The sequence below is a fragment of the Polyodon spathula genome, chromosome 21 (genome assembly GCF_017654505.1).
Source record: "Polyodon spathula isolate WHYD16114869_AA chromosome 21, ASM1765450v1, whole genome shotgun sequence".
NCBI lineage: Eukaryota > Metazoa > Chordata > Actinopteri > Acipenseriformes > Polyodontidae > Polyodon > Polyodon spathula.
Window position 1 is genome coordinate 14,364,145 of NC_054554.1, and position 22,472 is coordinate 14,386,616.

General features: G+C 39.2%; 1 protein-coding gene across 2 annotated transcripts in view; it reads right to left on the minus strand.

Moving 5' to 3' along the window:
- The window catches only part of LOC121295995 (cadherin-13-like), a 620,407-nt gene that overhangs the window by 8,587 nt on the left and 589,348 nt on the right, over positions 1–22,472 (minus strand). For both annotated transcript variants that reach the window (XM_041221112.1, XM_041221111.1), the window contains 2 exons: positions 7,516–7,749; positions 5,374–5,592 (listed from right to left, as the gene is read on the minus strand). In XM_041221112.1, the coding sequence (XP_041077046.1) occupies positions 5,374–5,592; positions 7,516–7,749 (453 nt within the window). The remainder of the gene's footprint in view (positions 1–5,373; positions 5,593–7,515; positions 7,750–22,472) is intronic.

Below are 22,472 nucleotides of genomic sequence, written 5' to 3' on the forward strand. Positions count from 1 at the left end.
ATTTTTTCATCTTAGGTTTTTTTTTTATTTTACTTTTCTTTCTTTGATTTCCTCTTTGCTTCTTAGGACTTCTTTGATTTTTACTGTGTTCAATTCTTAAAGTTCCTGATTGTGCTACTAAATAAACTTGATTTCAGTGGATCTTAACGCAGTGCTCAAGTATCTATTTGGGACCCCATTCCACTGTCATCAGAATCTCTTTGGCGAATATGTTAATACCAAACCCAGAAATTTGTGTTGACATGTGGCGATGGGGCAGGCACTATATAACGGCACTGGACATGTCTTCATAATACCATTTCAGCGCAGTGGGGTTTTATTTACGTCTCTGCCCCGCAGAATCAGGGGCAAGTGCCATTTGTGCTTGCACTCGCATTTGCGCTGTGATCACAGCACAGCCCAGAGCAGTTTGCAGTTACACAATGCCCACAGCAGACACCCTTTAACCCTTATTGCCCTCATAAGGTTCATGAGGAGAGAATGTGCCACAGAGAGAAGTATGCAAATAATGCATTCCATTTCCCCTCCCACACACACACACACACACACACACACACACACACACAGAATGAGAAAGGGAGAAGACAGGATTCAGAGTGATCATGATGGAGAGGCACTGTTGTCAGTTTAGACTGAAAGGTACATTCAGGAGCAGTTGGAGACTTTTAAACCTTTTAAAACATTCCACTCCCTACTGGGGTCCAAGTACGCCCCAAAGTGATGGTTTTTATGGTGGTATTATTATTATTATAATTATTATTATTATTATTATTATTATTATTATTAATATTAGTTTATTTTGCAGACGCCTTTTTGGAAGGCGACTTAGAGACTAGGGTGTGTGAACTATGCATCAGCTGCAGGGTCACTTACAACAATGTCTCACCCGAAAGACGGAGCACAAGGAAGTTTAGTGACTTGCTCAGGATCACACAGTGAGTCGGTGAGTAAGCGGAGACTTGAACCGGGGACTTTCTGGTTACAAGCCCTTTTCTTTAACCACTAGGAGTCGTGCTCAAGGAATCTGGAGAATTAATTTTTTTTTTATGGTCCTGTTATTCCTTTACGGCTACATGGTGCACAATGCTATTTTCACTGTGTATTGGGCCGTAGTTAGCAAATTGTTTTTTTATTTAATTATTATTTTTTTGCTGCTAAAATAGATTAATACTAGTGTTACATAATGAATATAATAAACCTTTAATTCCCTGGATTACTTTCAATGGCTGTGGAATTTTCATTTATAAATCACTTGATTTATCAGACTACTTAGCAGGCTTTCGGTTCTTGGATCTGGAATGCTGGAGGCTTAGTTGCCATTTCCTTTTGCAGAAAGCTAGACGACCACCAAAACATACTTATGGGGTATGCCTGCCTATTGGAAGGTATTCACTGAGCCCCTTCCTGGGGTGACGTCCTTGGTCCCACCTACCAAGAGATTCAACAGACAACCCACGGAAGCCATTTTCTCTTTTTACCTCTCAAGATGGTAAGATAAGTTTACAAATGAGCGTATGGTAAGTTTACAAATGAGCGTATTTTTAAAGAGCTTTTCCAAGTCGACTGCAGTTCCCCTGCATTCATGCTGAAAGCTCGCTTGCCGCTTTCATTGAATTCAGCGGCTCTAAAGTAAAGCCTATTTTCTTTTCCTTTGGCAGCCTTCCTCGCTTGCATTGCAGGCTGTCTTTCTTAATGTCTGTCGTATGTGTGCAGTGTTGATTTAAAGGCGTGCATGTGTGTCTTTTCAAGCCTACACTCAACAACACAGTGACGCAGTTGAGTGATTCCACCAGGTGCCATGCACGCAGTTGGGCAAAATATAAATAAATAAATATTATTTTGTATTGTTGTTGCGTGTCCACCTGTGTTGACACTGTGTTGTTCTGTGTCCACCCCACTTTGCCTGTGTAGTGTTGTGAATTTTAGCTGCAGTGCAGTCAACCAGTCAGCCGGGTAATTCGTCCAGAGTCTGCATTCTAACCTGCCCCGCTATAGAGTAGACCTCGCCGGCTGCCTTGGCCCGCCCACCCCGGTGAGTCGGGCCTTCAGAAAAGAAAAAAGAAAAAAAAAAAGTGTATTCTCCCCCCAGTTGTTTTTCAACTCGCCCGCCGTGGCTTTAGCCTGTGTGTCTCCCTGGTATATGCTGCGCACTGACCAGGTGACTACATGCGGTTAGGGTAGGCACCGCTGCATTAGCTGCCCCCCCGTGCTTCGGTACCTGCTCAGCCCTTAGTAATTCAGTGCCTCGGTGCGCATGGTGCTCAGTGAGCACAGTACTTCGGTGCCTTGTTGCGTATAGCGCCCTCAGTGCTCAGTACACTCGGTGCACGTGGTGATTGGTGCATGCAGCACTCAGGGCGCACGGTACTCGTGGCATGTTGTCCAGTTGCTGGGATCGAGCCTGTGTGAAACAACTCTCTCTTGAGAGTTTTCTGGAGTTCCCCTGCAATTTTATTGATGGAAGCCGGCTGGCCATTTCCCTGGAATCAGAAACCCAGTTTCTGTGAACTCAGCTATAAACGCAGCACAACTGCGCTATGTTCACTCTCTTTCTTTTCAACAGCCTACATCACTTTGTGATTGTTGTCTGCTTTTCTAACCTTACAGCGCTCGCTGTTTTGTGTTTTCCTCTGCTTTGCAGCTATAAATAAATAAATAAATAAATATACAAGCATCATTCCTTCATCAGGACCCAAGCTCTGCTGCACACCACTGTTGAGTTGAATCAGACGGCTTCTTTCAGCCAGTCTACTCGGCATGCTTGGTAATAATAATAATACAATTTTACAGCTCACCCGCCTAGAGTGGTGACTGTGTTTCTCCCATAGCTGAATTGATGTGTGTGTAAGCCTATATTTTTTCCTATTACTGCCTTTGCAGTAAAAAAAAACAAAAAAAAGATCTACTCTTTTAACATTCGGCTGACCATGTCTCGTCTATGCTGAGCGAAGGCGTAAGGATGGAAGTGATACACAACCGTCAACTGGTGACGACAGACGCATCCAACTCTGGTTGGGGGGAAGTCTGGGCAGGCAGAGGAGTCTGCGGACCCTGGTCAGGTTGCTGGACATTCCTGCACATAAATGCGCAAGAGTGGTCCACCTCGTGTTTCAACATTTCCTTCCTGTGCTCCAGAACAGACATGTCATTGTCCGCACGGACAACATGTCAGTAGTGGCTTTGGTCCCCGGGGCTGATCTGGGCACAGATTCACTTTAATATACCTCCAGAGTGGCGACTGTACCCTCAGGTGGTGCAGCGCATTTGGGATCACTTTGGGGAAGCCTGTCGATCTCTTTGCCACGGCAGAGACGACCCATTGCCCCCTGTGGTTCTCCCTCCGCAGCTGCGGAGGTCCACTAGGCATCGATGCCCTAGCCCAGGAGAGACAAGGCAACAGTTCTCATGGTGACCCACAGATGGCCCAGGAGATTCTGGTTTACAAACCTCTGCCATCTGCTGCAGGGCCAGCCCTGGGAGATTCCACTGGGCATGGATCTCCTTAGTCAGATGCAAGGCACCCTCTGGCACCCAGAACCGGGCAGACTCCAACTGTGGGTCTGGCCCCTGGATGGGACTGTGTCTGCTCTCAGACGAAGTTGTCAGTACACTGCAGAATGCTATGGTCTTCTCCACAGGACCGTTGCATGCCCATAAGTGGAAGTATTTTATCGCCCAATAGCAACTATTTTGAAGTTTCTGCAAGATCTGTTAGAGGCAGGTTGATCCCCGTCTATGCTGAAAGTGTACCTTGCAGTCATATCTGCATGCCATGTCCCCGTTGACTGTGCTTGGTGGTTACATCCTCCTTGGAGGGACATTCTCCCTCAATGGAGCCTAAATATGGTACTGAAGGCTCTCACTAAGGTCTGTTTCAGCCTATACACCCCATAGAGTTGAAGTATCTGTCTAAAATTCTTCCTTGCTTTCATTAAGCATGAGGGTCCTTGAGGTTGCAAGCTTACACCGCTATCCTTCTCCCTTGTGACAGCTCTGGTATACTTTCCCATAAGTATGTTTTGGTGGTTGTTTAGAATGAATTGCTATGTGGGTGGTAATGAATACTAATAATCTCTCACAAATCTTCAATCTGAAGCTATGTTCTGATCCCTCCCTCTACCTGGAGTTCTTTCCATTATTCATTATCATCCTGTTCAGGTCTCGGATCAGTCTCTGATGAAGAGATTGAAAAGAGAGCTGCTGTGTGCCCCCTCAGGGGCACACAGATCGAGGATGACAGAACTCATTCTATTCCGAGACCCGTAATGCCTTTTGTGATAAAGGGACCTTTTGTGGCTGTTTACTGCTCTGAATTGACTCTCAGCACTCGTGGATGAAAGGGATTGTAAGAATAGATGTCACTGGCTTTTCATACCTGAATGACTGATCCTGTGCACTGACAGCAATGGATCTGGTGAAACTACAACTGGGCACAGTAATACTGTGTCTGAATAACTACTTTAAAAAATAAATTATAGTTAAACAAATACATTTTAACTTCTGGTCTGAAACTGGCCTGATGCCGGTCTTAAAACCACTATAAAATATTGCTATGGTGTAATCTGCAGCACCATACAAAATGTATTTAATTCAGATCTCAGTAATAAAGTTTTGACTTCAGTGGCAACCCATTTAAATGAATCTTCACTGATATATGTCTGTGACAGACAGCGCATGGATCCTAGTCAACAATCTCCCTCCCGATCTGTGAGGGCGCTGTTTAACAGGAACAGAGTACCTCGTACCGGTCGGTCTGGCAGTTCATTCCAGGGTCAGTCGGAAGCTAGCCATCCAGGAAGGGGGCGGAGTCACAATGCTCAAAGTCATCACCGTAAAGTGGTAGGCGATGTGTCAGTCATGTATTGGAGGAGATGTGATTGAACTAGCTATCGCAGAGTGCGTGATCAATGGTATAATTGGGGATGTGACGATTTAATCTGTTCCTTTGATGTGGTTACTAAAAGGACCCTTTTAGAAAATGAATGTAATTCATTATTGTGACTGTTTCGTGTTTTGTTTGTTTGATTATAAGAAGACCCCTTCTACAGTAAGCTGGGACACAGGGTAACTAAATTTGTGTTTATTATCCTTTTGGTGTCCCACCGGCATCACAAGCATCTCCTTTAATACCCTGGCAATCTGTCACGTGTGCAGTGCTCTTTTTCTCCACTGTCACTTTGCATTAACGAAACTCTCGATCTCCACTATAGTATTGTATATTATATATTCAAGGGTATTTCTGGTGATTTTGAATTATTGTAAATGACAAAACAACACAGTAAGAACGAAAGACCACCTGGTCCCAGTCTGTACTGGTAACTGAGGTTTGGCCCTATATGGATAAAAATAAAGAGAAAACTGGGATAAACTTACAAAGCAAGGTGATGAATGAGAAGCAGATGAGCATGGCCAGGCTCATGTGCAGACTGTCAGCAGCACTGCAGTCCATTTTGTTCTTTTTGCAGGTGCACACTTGTACTTTGATTTCCGTGCTGTTGGAGAGGGGAGGCATCCCGGAGTCCGTCACAATGATTGGCAGGTTGTAGTTAGCTCTCTTTAGGTTGTGGAGCAGGCTGACCTGGGCGTGGGTATCTGGAGAGGGAGAGAGCTACATTAACCCAGCACCCTCCACCGGCAGAGTTTTCCTTCCTTGAAACAATTGGATTGGTTTGATGGACATACTTACTAAACTTTTTGCACAACTTGTTCTCTAAACTAAAATATATAACATTAGCGTTTTGTCTTTCCCTATCTGGTTAATTCATATCTCAGCCAGTGGTCAATACACCATACTCTCTTTTGTAGGCTAGTTAAACACTATGACTTCAAAATAGAAGACAACCTCCCATTGGGTTCATATAGATTGCTATCTCTTACTATCTCCTCCAATTTTAAAAATCATTACTTTTCATGTTTGAAAACCCTTGGCGAGTAGCCTACAGTAGCACAGGGCAGCTTAAACACATATATCTAATTCTATATTATATAAAATAATGACACCCTCTCTGCAATTCATTCTGTGCACAGGCTCAATGATTTATATTACACTAGCATGATTACTGCTAGACTTGCACAGGGAAATTATAAGCTTATTAGATAAGAATCAGAAAAGCTAATCAAAGCGATTCGTACAATAAAGTTGGGCTGTTAAAGAAGAAATAATTTTTTATGTATTTATTTTATATATAACATTGAGTTCTGTTAGTGATCTAAATACAAGCAATTGTTATTTAGTTCTAGTGGCCTATCATAAATAAACTGATTACTGTTTTTAAATAAGCATACTGTATACGCATTAAAATCATACCATGTGTATTTATTTACTCACTAAACTAGACACATGCTGTAAGGGCTAATTAAAAAGTACAGATTGAGTTGTTTACAATGTTTATTCATGCATACATAAGCTATTTTAATTTGCCAATTAGACAGCTATTATTATTTGCCAAAAACAAATTATAAAATAGTTTTTGTTATGCCAGGATAAATAAATATGATGTATTCAAAATAAATACGGTCATAGAAAGAATGTAAGCTGGTATTCAATATTATTATTATTATATGATAATATAATTATGATTATAACCCAAACTAATAAGACAACCTTCCTTTGAGATATGGTAAATCTAAAAAAAAAGAAGAAATGTAACACACCAGTTTTTTTACAAAACACTCTGTGACACAAGAGGGTTCTTGTCGTTTAGTCAATTATCAGTTTTATGACTATACTAATAATGTTGTACTATCAACATAAATAGATCAATATTAAAAGTATATTCGTTACCAGCATATATATATATATATTATATATATATATATATATATATATATATATATATATATATATATATATATATATATATATAATATATATAGAAACAGCTATGGACAAAAGTTTTGCATCACTTAGAATTTTAGGATTGAGACAAAGAAAAGATCCAAATTATGTTCCTATAGTTTTTTTTTTTTTTTAATTATTATTATTTTTAATTACATCATATAATCAAAGAAACTACAAAATTATATCGCAAAAGTCTACCGGAAGCCGTAATAATAGTACAGTATTTCATGTTTTTCATCATTTTCAAAACTACAAATTCAATATGTTACCATAAAATTATTCAGCAGTTTTCATTTGACTTTATAAAGCAAAATGTATTAAGTCTATACGGTGATGCAAAACTTTGGGCCATAACTGTATGTGTATGTATGTATCTATAGTATAGGTATATATGTATGTTAAGCACATTACTGGTACTATTTTCAGCAATAGGATGCTATACAGTAAACATCATGCTATATTATATATCAGCAAGCAAAATAGAAATTATATATATTTTCTTTTTTCATTTAAAGAAATCCATATTCATGTAAAACACAACTTTTTGTATCCCTAGGAGACACCTGTAAAAAAAAAAAAAAATCTCAATATTAAAATCACTATCTTTCTAACTGTGCAAACACTTGTACACAGAGCATTCCAAATTGATATGCAGTAAGAAAGCAGCAGCTTACTGTTCACTTTGGTGATTTTCCACATTTTCTCCAGCCCGGCTTGCTTGCCCATTTCAAATTTGAAGGGGTCGGCATTGGGGCTGATATCCTCGTCCCTGCCTCCCAGGAGCACCACACTCAGGTCCTTGGAGTCCTCGCAGACCCTGGCGAAAGAGGGGTAAAGGGAGGGCGCGTGGTCGTTCCCATCCTCCAATGTGATCACCAGTGTGCCTGTGCCTGTCGCTGGGGGGCTGCCTGCAGGAGAGCAAGCAGGGGATTGAGTACAGCCATCATATACCATTGATTATAGCCAATTTGATTGGCATATTGGTCTTGGATGGGGCTGTAAGAAAATAGCCAATGGCTTACCTAACATGTACTCTACAACCCCTCTAGGACCCCGAGACTTGAAAAGCTCATTAAAAAAGGGTAATATGTCAAGGCACGACGTTAAACTTATATAATTTCTAGAGAAACACTCATATATACACATAGGTGTATATACACAAGTCAAGTATCATTAAACAGAGTTCTTTCTGAATTTACCTTTGTACCACAGATGGCACACAGCCATGTTATGTTACAGACCGTACAAACTGCATAGGAAAGCTTTGTGACTAGGGCCTTTGGATGAAAAAGGAGGAAACAAATAACATAATATGTGCAGAATGAAACCAGGAGTTGGTCATGTTTTAGATATTTTACACTGAACAAGATTCATACTACGGTCTTTGGCTTCAATTTAAACCATGCAGTAATAGATATGGATGGATATTTTTTAGGAGAAAGGAAATACAGTACATCCAATTACACAGAATGTATCACGTAAATCTCATCAAGAAGATCAATGTTTCCTTCCACTGTGGACAAATTGGAACACTCCATACAATATTAAATACACATTCAGAAGCATCCAGGTAATGCATGTATCCTTATGAATCCTTCTTGCTTATTACTAGTGTTCTGCGATACCTAATTTAGGCTACCTCGATATGGTACCCCCTGCATAAGATCACGATATTCAATATTATCACAATTTTTGGGATTTTATGTCCATTACATGTTAAATGGCTGTCAAATAAGAGTTCACAAGTACAAAATGAGGTAGAGGATAAAACACACTTAATGCTACAGCATGGTGGAATACTTGCTGTTTAATTTTATTTTCTGTTGAAAACAAGTTCTCTTTTTATATAAGAAATACAGAAAATAGTGTAATTAAAAGGTCATTGCCACTGACTATAAAATTCAAATAAAACTGTAAAGTAGGCTTAGTATAATATACACTATTTTCTGTATTTATTATATTAAAAGCAAACTGTTAATGCAGGGATGAGTGTAAAAGAAACCCAGTCCCACTAGTGTTTCAAACTTAAGAGTATTGTAAAACAAAATAACACACATATCTTTCTCAAAGCACGCTTTTTTATTACTAGGTCAGATGTTTATATACAGGGTTGTCTTAGACGTGCTCTAAGGAATGAAAAAATGAAACTGTTTTTAACAAAACAAGACTGTCTTGCAGCACAAGAGGCAAATTATTTACCAGAATTTATAACAAGACTGTTTCTTGCAGCACACTTGAGCAATTTTTTACAAGTGGCAAATTGTTTGCCAAAAATACAATCATGTTAATGTGCTTGTGGGTGAGACGGTTTCGTCTAGGACTGCAAATAAATCCAGATGTGCTGAACACTCGTTCAGTAGAGCAACTGGATGCTGCAATGCAAAGAAACCTTTTTGCAAAACTAGAAAGCATAGGGAATGTGGTGGACTTAAGTTTCCACCAATAAAGTGGATCTTCATGAGCTTCTATTTCCTCACGTTTCTTATAGAAAGCAAACTAATTTTCTAATTGTTCTGTAGCAGATCTTGCAGTGCTGCAGACAGGACTTGTTTCTGAAGGGTTTCTCACCCTCTTTTGAGTCTTTTTGCTGGAAAGCAAATCTTTAAGGTCATGTTTTTTGTTTCTTACAGTCTGGTTCAGCTAGACTGTCAGAGTTCAAAATTCTACTGACTTGACTGTTGTCCTGAAACATTTCTTGCACTTGGGTAACTTGTGGCTTGAACTTCTCTTAAGAGGTCTCTCTTAAGTCTTCTGTGCCCAGGACAAATGTGTTCTTAAAACAAGGATCCAAATATGTTGCACAGTTGAGAACTGTTTGAGTTGGTTCACTCTCATAGCGCTTCTTCAAATCTGCCACAACAGCTTCTTTCATTTCTTTGGCAAGATTTCGGTCTGTGTCAATACCAGAAAGTAAAGTGTAAATCTTCCACAGAACTGGGAGGACATTAAAAATAGTAGTTTGCTTTTCTCCACTTAGAGCATCAGTTAAGTCAGAAAGAGGACTTGGGACCCCTAATAAAGTCTCCAAGATACTGAATTCAGAATTCCTGGGCATCAAGAGCCAGCTTTTTCGATCTTCTGCAAGGACAGCTGAAATTGCTTGTTGCTGCTCCATGAACCTTCTGACCGTATCGTATGTGGAATTTAATTTTATAGGTTGATTGGAGATAATATGGTACCTAGGTAAACCTAGATTATTTTGTTTGTTAAGGAGAGCAGTTGTACATTTGCACGAGCTGGTGAAAGCAGATATGGTTTTACAAAGTTGTGAAAAGGCTGCTGATACTTGATCTAAATCACATGCCCTGTGAATGGTAAGATCCAGATTGTGCCCAAAGCAAGGTACCCAGGCATTTGAATCAAATTCCTTTTTGGTATCACTTGCATTGTCGGTAGTAAGAGCTGACATTTTTGCAATGTCCAAATTCTATTCAGACAGAACTTCAGTGAAAGTTTCAATCAGATATTCAGATGTGTGGTTTTTAAATATCCCAACACAAGAAAGGTACTGGACTGTTACTGCCATGTAGGTATCTATATTGCAGCTAGACCACCAGCCAGTAGTACATGAGTAAGCAGCAGTGTTTCCACTCATCATTTTAAGTGTGATTGCTTTGTTTTCTGTGTACAGCTTGGGAATTTCAGTTTCCATAAAATATTTCTGGCTTGGTAGCTTCAGCTTTGATAACATATTTTTTTAAACCACTTTTTGAGACCGGGTAGATAGGAACCTGGTCCAAGCAAATGAACTCAGCTACTGCACAGTTTAATTCTTGTGCTTCTTTTGACTTTAGATCATACTTCTTTTTTCTCTCCAGTGCTTTCTGGATGGTGGTCTGTTCCTTAAAACTATCACTGGTAGTTTGTGTACTAGTTGCTGCTGGAACTTTCATACTTGCTGCCTACAAACACACTCATAAAAGGAATTACTGTAATGTTAAACTAGACTAGCCTGATTGATTCATCTACACTATAAAAAAATGTTAACATGAACAAAGTAATGTGTTACACTGAGGAATACAATATGTATGTATGGTTGAATGCTCATATATATATATATATATATATATATATATATATATATATATATATATATATATATATATATATATATATAAACACACACATACAGCTCTGGAAAAAATTAAGAGACCACTGCAAAATTATCAGTTTCTCTGGTTTTACTATTTATAGGTATGTGTTTGGGTAAAATGAACATTTTTGTTTTATTCTATAAACTACTGACAACATTTCTCCCAAATTCTAAATAAAAATATTGTCACTTAGAGCATTTATTTGCAGAAAATGACAACTGGTCAAAATAACAAAAAAGATGCAGTGCTGTCAGACCTCGAATAATGCAAAGAAAATAAGTTCATATTCATTTTTAAACAACACAATACTAATGTTTTAACTTAGGAAGAGTTCAGAAATCAATATTTGGTGGAATAACCCTGATTTTCAAGCACAGCTTTCATGAGTCTTGGCATGCTCTCCACCAGTCGTTCACATTGATGTTGGGTGACTTTATGCCACTCCTGGCACAAAAATTCAAGCAGCTCGGCTTTGCTTGATGGCTTGTGACCATCCATCTTCCTCTTGATCACATTCCAGAGGTTTTCAATGGGGTTCAGGTCTGGAGATTGGGCTGGCCATGACAGGGTCTTGATCTGGTGGTCCTCCATCCACACCTTAATTGACCTGGCTGTGTGGCATGGAGCATTGTCCTGCTGATTAAACCAATCCTCAGAGTTGGGGAACATTGTCAGAGCAGAAGGAAGCAAGTTTTCTTCCAGGACAACCTTGTACTTGGCTTGATTCATGCCAAAGCTGCCCGATTCCAGCCTTGCTGAAGCACCCCCAGATCACCACCGATCCTCCACCACATTTCACAGTGGGTGCGAGACACTGTGGCTTGTAGCCTCTCCAGGTCTCTGTCTAACCATTAGACGACCATGTGTTGGGCAAAGCTGAAAACTGGACTCATTAGGGGGTGCTTCAGCAAGGCTGGAATCGGGCAGATTTGTCTTTGTGAAGGGTGTATGAATCAAGCCAAGTACAAGGTTGTCCTGGAAGTTGGATGGGTTCCGTTGGTGTACAGCAATCTTTAAGTCATACCACAGATTCTCAATTGGATTGAGGTCTGGGCTTTGACTAGGCCATTCCAAGACATTTAAATGTTTCCCCTTAAACCACTCGAGTGTTGCTTTAGCAGTTTGCTTAGGGTCATTGTCCTGCTGGAAGGTTAACCTCCGTCCCAGTCTCAAATCTCTGGAAGACTGAAACAGGTTTCCCTCAAGAATTTCCCTGTATTTAGCGCCATCCATCATTCCTTCAATTCTGACCAGTTTCACATTCCCTGCTGATGAAAAACATCCCCACAACATGGTGCTACCACCACCATGCTTCACTGTGGGGATAGTGTTCTCGGGGTGATGAGAGGTGTTGGGTTTGTGCCAGACATAGCGTTTTCCTTGATGGCCAAAAAGCTCAATTTTAGTCTCATCTGACCAGAGTACCTTCTTCCATATGTTTCAGGAGTCTCCCACATGCCTTTTGGCGAACACCAAACGTGTTTGCTTATTTTTTTCTTTAAGCAATGGCTTTTTTTCTGGCCACTCTTCCGTAAAGCCCAGCTCTGTGGAGTGTACGGCTTAAAGTGGTCCTATGGACAGATACTCCAATCTCCGCTGTGGAGCTTTGCAGCTCTTTCAGGGTTATCTTTGGTCTCTTTTTTGCCTCCTGATTAATGCCCTCCTTGCCTGGTCCATGAGTTTTGGTGGGCGGCCCTCTCTTGCCAGGTTTGTTGTGGTGCCATATTCTTTCCATTTTTTAATAATGGTTAATGGTGCTCCGTGGGATGTTCAAAGTTTCGGATATTTTTTTATAACCCAACCCTGATCTGTACTTCTCCACAACTTTGTCCCTGACCTGTTTGGAGAGCTCCTTGGTCTTCATGGTGCCCCTTGCTTAGTGGTGTTGCAGACTCTGGGGCCTTTCAGAACAGGTGTATATATACTGAGATCATGTGACAGATCATGTGACACTTAGATTGCACACAGGTGGACTTTATTTAACTAATTATGTGACTTCTGAAGGTAATTGGTTGCACCAGATCTTATTTAGAGGCTTAATAGCAAAGGGGGTGAATACATATGCACGCACCACTTTTCCGTTATTTATTTTTTAGAATTTTTTTAAACAAGTTATTTTTTTCATTTCACTTCACCAATTTGGACTATTTTGTGTATGTCCATTACATGAAATCCAAATAAAAATCAATTTTAATTCCAGGTTGTAAGGCAACAAAATAGGAAAAATGCCAAAGGGGGGTCAATACTTTCGCAAGCCACTATATATATATATATATATATATATATATATATATATATATATATATATATATATATATATATAGAGAGAGAGAGAGAGAGAGAGAGAGAGAGAGAGAGAGAGAAAGAGAAATTAATTACTTCAATTAATTTTATAAAATAAGTTAAACTGATGAAAAATGTATTTCCGGCAAAGAACAAAAGAAGAATGAAAGCAGTTTTAATGACACATTTGCAAAATATTTTTTTGCATCTAAGTGAACTAATGAACGGCATTTTGATCAGCTTTTAGAGCACTCTTACAGTGTTATCCTTATGCAGTGCTTTTTTATAGTATTGTACAAAATTGTACTACACTGAACAAAAATATAAATGCAACATGTAAAGTATTTGTCCCATGTTTCATGATCTGAAATATAAGATCCCAGAAAGTTTTCATACACACAAAAAGCTTCTCTCAAATTTTGTGCAGAAATTTGTTTACATCCCTGTTAGTGACCATTTCTCCTTTGCCAAGATAATCCATCCACCTGACAGGTGTGGCATATGAAGAAGCTAATTTAACAGCATGATCATTACACAGGTGCACCTTGTGCTGGGGAAAATAAAAGGCCACTCTAAAATGTGATGTCTCAAGTTTTGAGGGAGCATGCAATTGGCATGCTGAGGGCAGGAATGTCCACCAGAGCTGTTGCCAGAGAATTGAATGTTCATTTCTCTACCATAAGCCGCATCCAACGTCGTTTTAGAGAATTTGGCGGTACGTCCAACCGGCCTCACAGCCGCAAACCAGGTGTAACCACACCAGCCCAGGACCTCCACATCCAGATTCTTCATCTGTGGGAATGTCTGAGACCAGCCACTCGGACAGCTGATGAAATTTTGGATTTGCACAACCGAAGAATTTCTACACAAACTGCCAGAAACCGTCTCAGGGAAGCTCATCTATGTGCTCGTCATCTCACCTGGATCTTCACCTTACTGCAGTTCGGCGTTGTAAACGATTTCAGTGGGCAAATGCTCACCTTCGATGGCCACTGGCATGCTGGAGCAATCTGCTCTTCACGGATGAATCCCGGTTTTAACTGTACTGGGCAGATGGCAGACAGCGTGTATGGCATCGTGTGGGTGAGCGCTTTGCTGATGTCAACGTTGTGAACAGAGTGCCCCATGGTGGGGGTGGAGTTATGTTATGGGCAGGCATAATCTACGGACAATGAATACAATTGAATTTTATCGATGGCAATTTGAATGCACAGAGATACCGTGATGAGATCCTGAGGCCCATTGTTGTGCCATTCATTCACCGCCATCACCTCATGTTTCAGCATGATAATACATGGCCCCTTGTCGCAAGGATACACAATTCCTGGAAGCTGAAAATGTCCCAGTTCTTCCATGGCCTGCATACTCACCAGACATGTCACCCATTGAGCATGTTTGGGATGCTCTGGATTGACGTGTACGACAACGTGTTCCAGTTCCCGCCAATATCCAGCAACTTCGCACAGCCATTGAAGAGGAGTGGGACAACATTCCACAGGCCACAATCAACAGCCTGATCAACTCTATGCAAAGGAGATGTGTCGCACTGCATGAGGCAAATGGTGGTCACACCAGATACTACCTTTTTTTTTTTTTTTTTTTTTTTTTTTTTTTTTTTTTTTTTTTTTTAAGGTGTCTGTGACCAACAGATGCATATCTGTATTCCCAGTCATGTGAAATCCATAGATTAGGGCATAATGAATTTATTTCAATTGACTGATTTCCTTATATGAACTGTAACTCAGTAAAATCCTTGAAATTGTAGCATGTTGCGTTTATATTTTTGTCAGTGTAATTCAACTTCATATAGTTACAAACAGTATATATTATTACAAATTGGGTGTATGATTTATATTTTGAAGGCGAGATGGAATTCACAGAATTTCAAAAATATGCAAAACAAAAGAACTACAGTAAAAGTAAAACTATTTTCACTGTAACTTACCTGCTGTCGCTTCACTTCAGCAAAGAGATTGGGTTGGCAATCTGATAAATGCTTAAATACATTGATGGTGTTTCTGTCCTTGTGTTTGACTTCTTTCAAACACCTCCTACATTTTGGCTTTCCACAACTGTTTTTTTTGTTACGTTTTGTTATAGTTCTGATTTTTTGTATTTTAGTTATAGTTATTAGTTTAATTTTAGTTAGTTATTACTACAGTTAACTAAATATAATTTTAGTTATTACAGTTAACAGAGTTGTGATGACCTTGAAATCTGTCACGGTAAAAATAACTTGGTAATACCAGTCTCTAAACCTCTTCACAGTACACTCTTTAGGATAGCCAACCACAAAATTTTTTGCATACAGCAGAAGAAAAAGGTGCTTTTCTTTTTAACCATATATATATAAAAATCACATATGGCTAAAAAATAAGAACACTGCACCATTGAACCTCAATATGAAATGAACATTGGGGGGGCTGGGGGGGGGGGGTGGTCCTAGCAGCTGCTTCAATGACGGAGCAATAGACTGAAAACGAAACCTAAGCTGTGAACTATGTCACATGATGAGAGGCTTAACTTCAGGCGATTGTAGTTCTGACTAGTACCTCATACACACACTGAATAAGTCTTTGGAAAACCCAGAGTCTGTACTCTTAAACAAGCAAGGAACCAGGTGGTTGGCTTTTACGGTGCCTGAGTAATATGTGTGTAACCTTCATGCGCTGGTGCCCCAAAATGTTTTAAGAGTTAAAGGGAAAGTCAAAGCTTGCAAAGCAACACCTCGGTAGACTTACTATTGTATTTTTTTCCCCCAAACTGTTTACTAATACTGCAGTGTACTGAGTTTCTTTAATCCTTAAAGATAGCAGCCAAGAATCAAGTACAAGAGAATAGTCTTGCGTGCTACTTTTTTATTTATTTATTTTAACCAGAACTACTCAGAATGTGGCTCATAGTGCTTTCATCACTGACACCCACTTCCTTAGAGATTGTTGTAGCATTTCAGGCATTCTAAATTGGACGAAAATACAGTAGTTTGGTGTCTTAACATATCTCTGTGTGATATTCCCGCACTGAAAGTTGCAGATATGTGGGAGCAACTTGGAAAATGCGTGATTCCCGCGATCCCACGTTGAAATTCAAGCTCTGCTTGAGGAAGAATAATTAAACCATTTAATTTGCAGTTGTAAATGTTTAAGTAGAACCTCAATGCCTGATGAAAACAAGGCATATAGAAGGGTTAAATATGTAAGCAACTTACCTGAATCAATGGTAACCATGAAAAAAAAAAAAACAGTGAATAAAAATAAAATTTGTCTTTTTCTGTACAATACAAAATGTCCCTGACTCACAGGCTTTCCAAGAGATCTAGAGAAAACATAGGGCCATATTTAAAAAACATTAACCTTTTTTTTTCCTTATTTGAAAACAACACAAAGAAGTTGTAGTGTCAGATAAATCTTTCATGTGCTAATTTAACAGGACCTATAGGCAATTCAAATGCTTATTTTTGATTTTGGATGAAAATGTTTTATGAATATGGACCATATTGAAACAAAAACTCATATTAAAATGTACATTTTCTATAGGCTTGCATTACCATTCCATATTCAGATAACAGCTTTGTTGCAAGAAACATTTTCATTCCATACATGTAATACCACACTCATTTTGTTTGATTAACTTTGACTACAGAATTTATAAAGTTTCTTTTGATCTTTATTGTTCCATTCAAACAGAGAATGGGTGCACCTTGTGGGCGAAAATAGATAAGTTTATACGGTGTTTTTGGGACCAATGGTTGTTGTAAGATTACCTTTATTTAAACCAGTGTCACCAAGGGGGTATTAAATCACTTTGGGGAAACAGTATAAGTTTGTACTTGTTTTATTTAGCCCCAATGTTTGTTAATATTAACTTTATTGTAAACCATTGTCTCACCACCTGGGCGATTCGTGATTCTAGTATGTGTATCGGTTTTAACCAGAGTTTATTTGACGTCGTCTATGTTCACATAGAATATGAGTTTCTGCACGTAATCGTATTTTAAGGGAGTATGGTGTCTGAAAGTATCTTATTGGAATGCCAACATTTTTTATTTGAGTGGTCTTTTTTTACTCTCGGCACTTCATCTTGCTCTTTCATTGAACGTTCATAATAAGTTCCGCAAGACTCCAGAAAAAAGTCGTTGTTCTAAAACGAACAAACTTTAAAAACATAAATGAATTTTTTATGCTTATCATTGAGTAAAAAAACACCTAATTTAGTGAAACCCCTTTATCATATTCAACATGCAACAAAACCATGGTTACCAACATTCTAATTGAAATAACATTTGGTCACAGTGGAGCTAAGATCCTACACATATTTAAAATTTGTCTCAAATAAACTGCAGCATATACAAGTGTATACCACAGACTTTCATAGCATAAATTTACAGGTAAAAATAAAATGCACAGAATAAAACTAGAGACAGTTGAAGAGAAGTAACTTGCAGTTATTATTCAGAGTCTGAGGTCTGCCCCTCCTCCTGCTTCAGCACAGCTGGACTCAAAGTCACTGGAAGGCAAGGCAGACAGGCCCGCTTCGTCCTGCCATGGAGAATTCACCCTCGGCCACGGTATTGTGCACAGTATTCATCAAGTAGGGGCAGAGCTACGAATAGATTTTTACTGAGGCAAAAATGTAATTTTTGTCTAACCCCCCCCCCCCCCCCCCCCCCATATCCTTTTCATGAAGCCTGGACACTATTAATGCAAACTGAAAAGCAATATAAGTCACCAACTCTTTTTACCCAGTGACCCACCTTGGATGATGTTTGAAATTTCATGACACTTTTTAAAACAAATCTCCCAGCAAAAACAATACCAACCTAAAAATATTATATTCACACTGTTAGAAATATGTGATATTAAAAGGACAAGAAAAATAGAACTTATAAATATGATTAAGTAGGGTTTATACCCTCATTGAGACATGCGTTTGATTCACTGCTACTGAAGTTAGTGCCAAGACTGGTGACACTGATGCTACAACTGGAATTGGTAAGTCTGGTGCTGCTACTGCTGGAACTGGTGCTGGGACTGCAGGGACTAGTGCTGCTACTGCTGGGACTGGTAAGACTGGTGTTGCAACTGTTGTGACTGGTAAGACTGGTGCTGCCACTGCTGGGACTAGTAAGATTGCTGATACTAGTGCTAAGACTGATCGGAATGCTGAGACTGTATGATACCACAATTAAAAACATTGATTAGAAAGCTTTACTTTAAATAAAGTTTGCCAATCCTCCTATGGCCTGATCTATCGAAACACTACAACACTTCCTCTTGGGACATGTCTCTGTGGAAATATAGACGGGCAAGGCCATTCAATATATTTTCACCCATACTGCTGCAAGACCAATCAAACATATTGATAGGATGCACTCAGTTAAACTCTTTCTAGTCATGAACAGGGACCCTAGGAATCTGTTTGCTGCGTAAAACACAGAGATTACACTGTGTTGTAGGAGAATTTTTAGTTTTCCACTTTGGGCGGGGTAAAATACATGCAATCCTTTTCTTTTTTATTTGATAACCAAACCAATACACTTATATAATACAATCATCAACATAGACAATGTTGCTTTAACTTTACATAAATATACTTTAAACTGCTTCCGGTGTAGGTAAAGGTTGAACAAGGCACACTGTCACATGCTGGAACGTAGAGTTAAATTCAATATCCATTGTGTTGTTACCACTGAACAAGTTGTTTAGATGCCGAAAACGATTTAAAAAAATAAATAAATAGATAAAAATCACCAGTACTAAAACAGTACTTCCTTGGATTTTTTTCTCTAATGAAAACATTAAGAAAATAACTTTTTAATTTATTTTTATTTTAACTGCTGTTGCCAAACAGTGAAATTATAAATAGAATTACCTCCAATTCCTCTCGCCCATGGCATCAAATACAATACGTGAAAAGTACTACAGCTATGAATCATTATGTCGGGGAGAGGGAAGGCGTTGCCATTGCATAAGAAAAACACAAATTTATGAAAACGTATTGCAGCTAAACATCACATTGCACAGGACTCTCAGCAGAAAAACAATATTAATATAAGAAATACAATCACTAAACACCCGTACCTAGAGTTGGCTTCTTCTGAAAGAAATGAGTTACAGATTGGTTGCTTCATTTTTTCTTTAAGTATGTACAGGACCAAACCGTCCACTAAATAATATACAGGACTACCCGCTTCCCCAGGGGCTGGTTGCACTAACAACGTAACTAGGTGACACTGACCAATAAGAACGAGAAACGAACATGTCTGTTTGGCGCGAGGTTTCAATACCCAGGCTGTCAAATTTATATACAGGCTAAGATCACAATAGGTTTGCACAGAGTCACATGACTTCCGCATAGCACCTGGTAGCCGCTGAAAACAAACCGTTGTCAAACTGTGTAACATACAACCAGTGGACATGACTAATTATGTTGACAACCTATGTGATGAAAAAAATAGATACAATAGATGTTTAAAGCCATGCCCATGGTCGGGGTCAAATGTAACATTTTGTGAAGAATAACAAATAAACATCAACACGTTGTATTTAACTCAAAATCTGGATACCTTTATTCAATAAGATATATAGCTTTTCTACTCAAACAATATTTTAGGCGGGCTCCCGTGTGGCGCATCCAGTAAAGGCACTCCACTTGCAGTGCAGGATGCACCTATAGCCTGGAGATAGCAGGTTGGAATCCAGGCTATGTCATTGCCAACCGAGAACGGGGGTTCCTAGGGGGTGGCGCACAATTGGCTGAGCGCCACCCGTGTAGAGTAGGGCAATCCACAGTTCACCAAGCACCAGCGACCCCTGTGGCTGATAGGGCACTTGCGGGTCTGCAGTGGAGCCATTCACATCTGTGTTGCCCTCTGTCAACTATAGGTCTGGTGGCTTCGCTGTGGATCCACAGTACAAAAAATGACGTACTGGCAGGAACACATTTCGGAAGACGTGTGTTTCAGCCTCCATTCCCCGAATCATCGAGGAGTTGCAGTGGTAAACCAGGATAAAAAATTATAATTGGGCATTCCAAATTGGGGAGAAAACCAGGTAAAAAAAAAACATTGGAGACAACTAAATTTATTTAAAAAAAAATATATATATATATATATATATAATAATATAAAAAAAAAAAAAAAAAGTTTTTTGTAACAAGAATAATTTTCATACATTTTATTATTATTTTTTTTTTTTAACATTTTATTGTTAGGTTGCATACTTTATTCAAACAAACAATGTCCAAAATGGTTTCCTTTTGTAACAAGAACAATTTCAAACATGTTTTTATTTTTTATCTACATTTTACTTTATCCCTTGAATCACTTATCACATGTAGTACTTTGTACTACTGCAGCTGAAAGCAGACCTAGTTCAAATTTCAAACTTTTTGAAAACTGTAGGTCTTTTCAAAACAACAATTTCACTCACTCACAATTGTGATATATATATGCAAAGTATAAACCACAACGGGCTGTGCGGTTCCCATGATATATACCAGAAGTGGTATATATCATTGGAACCTCATGGCCCGAAATGGTTTATACCGCTTATAACACGGCTACCTCTCATTTGGGGGAAGAAAAATAATTAAAATAACTAAAACACATTTAAATTAAGACAAAACCAGAAACTTTTATTGTGTATACATCTGCAATGTAATATAGTCCCAAATTTGCTGTGATGATGGGTAGAGTTTCAAATGACACAAAGGAAGTAAGGAGAGCAGCTGTGATGGAAACTGGCCAGATCTTGAAGTGAGTTTGTGAACTCGTTATATGCGAGGCACACATTCTAGTACATTTTCTTTATTTTGGATCTCAAAATATGTTGTTGTTAGTTGTCGGACACCCTCACGTCCAAGTTGTGCCTGATTAAGTTGACGATCGAACCAGACTTTACGCACCAATCCGATTGAGTTGTCAGGGGACAGTACCTCAATTTTCTGCAGACGCTTAAAATCCAAGCCGGTAATTCTGGGGGTGGTGTCTGGCCTTGTCATTATCTACTTTTCTAAGAGTTTTCCTGACTGACAGGAATACATTATTACTGGTTCTACTGTAAAAATATGTATTTAGTCCAGCTCAGCGTTATAAAACTCTAGACTGAATACTGGTCCTCAGTTGAACTTCTTGCACTGACATAAAATTCCCTTATGTTGAGATACTTTGGACTTATTTCCATAAAATGAATGTCCATTTTTTTTTCTTTAAGTATCTTAACCAGCCCATGCTGTATTTTTTTATTTGTTTGTGTTTTTTTCAATCTTTGTTTTCTTCTATTTCATGTAGCTGTTCCTCATCTACTGTTATGTGTCTACTCTTGCTGGTGCACTTATTTTATTTATCTATTTTTTTCAGATGGACTGCTGTCTTCACTCAGAAAGTTGGTGTTGTACCAGTTATGTGGAGTTTCATCCCCAAATATATTAAAGGAAATAGGTGAAGTGACACTCATTTTTGGCAGTGGTTTTGTAACTAATAACAAATAAAATAGCAGTTTGACAGGGATGCTGGCCTATGTTGACTCCAATGCTTCCCACAGTTGTATCAAGTTGGCTGATAGTGGATCTCTACTCGAATAGCTCGTTCCATCTCATCCCACAGATGCTCAATTGGATTGAGATCTGGTGACTGAGCAGGCCACTGCAGTAACCTGAATTCACTGTCATGTTCGTGGAACCATTCCTGGACAATCCTAGCCTTGTGGCATGGGGCATTATCCCAGTGAAAAAATCCATCAGCAGATGGATATACTGCTGCCAGAAGGGATGCACCTGATTAGCAATGATGTTCAGATATCCTGTGGCATTCAAACGTTGCTCCACTTTTATCAAAGGGCCCAATGTGTGCCATGAAAACACACCCCACACCATAACACCACCACCATCACCAGCCTGCAATGTTGACACGCGGCATGATGGATGCATGTACTCATATGGTTTTCTCCATACCGTAGTCCTCCCATCAGCGTGAAACAGCAGGAACCGGGATTCATCAGACCAGGCAATGTTTTTCCAATCCTCCAGTGTCCAGTGTTTTTGTTCCTTAGCTCAATGCAACTGCAGTTTCTTGTGTTTTGCTGAAAGAAGTGGAATTCTGTTAGGTCATCGGCTGCCATACCCCATTCATGTCAAGGTATGACGAGTTGTGCGTTCTTTTATGGGTCTTTCAGCACCAATAGAGGGGAGAATGGATGGTGCAAAGTACAAGCAAATCTTTGAAGAAAACTTGTTTGATTCAGCCAATACTCTGA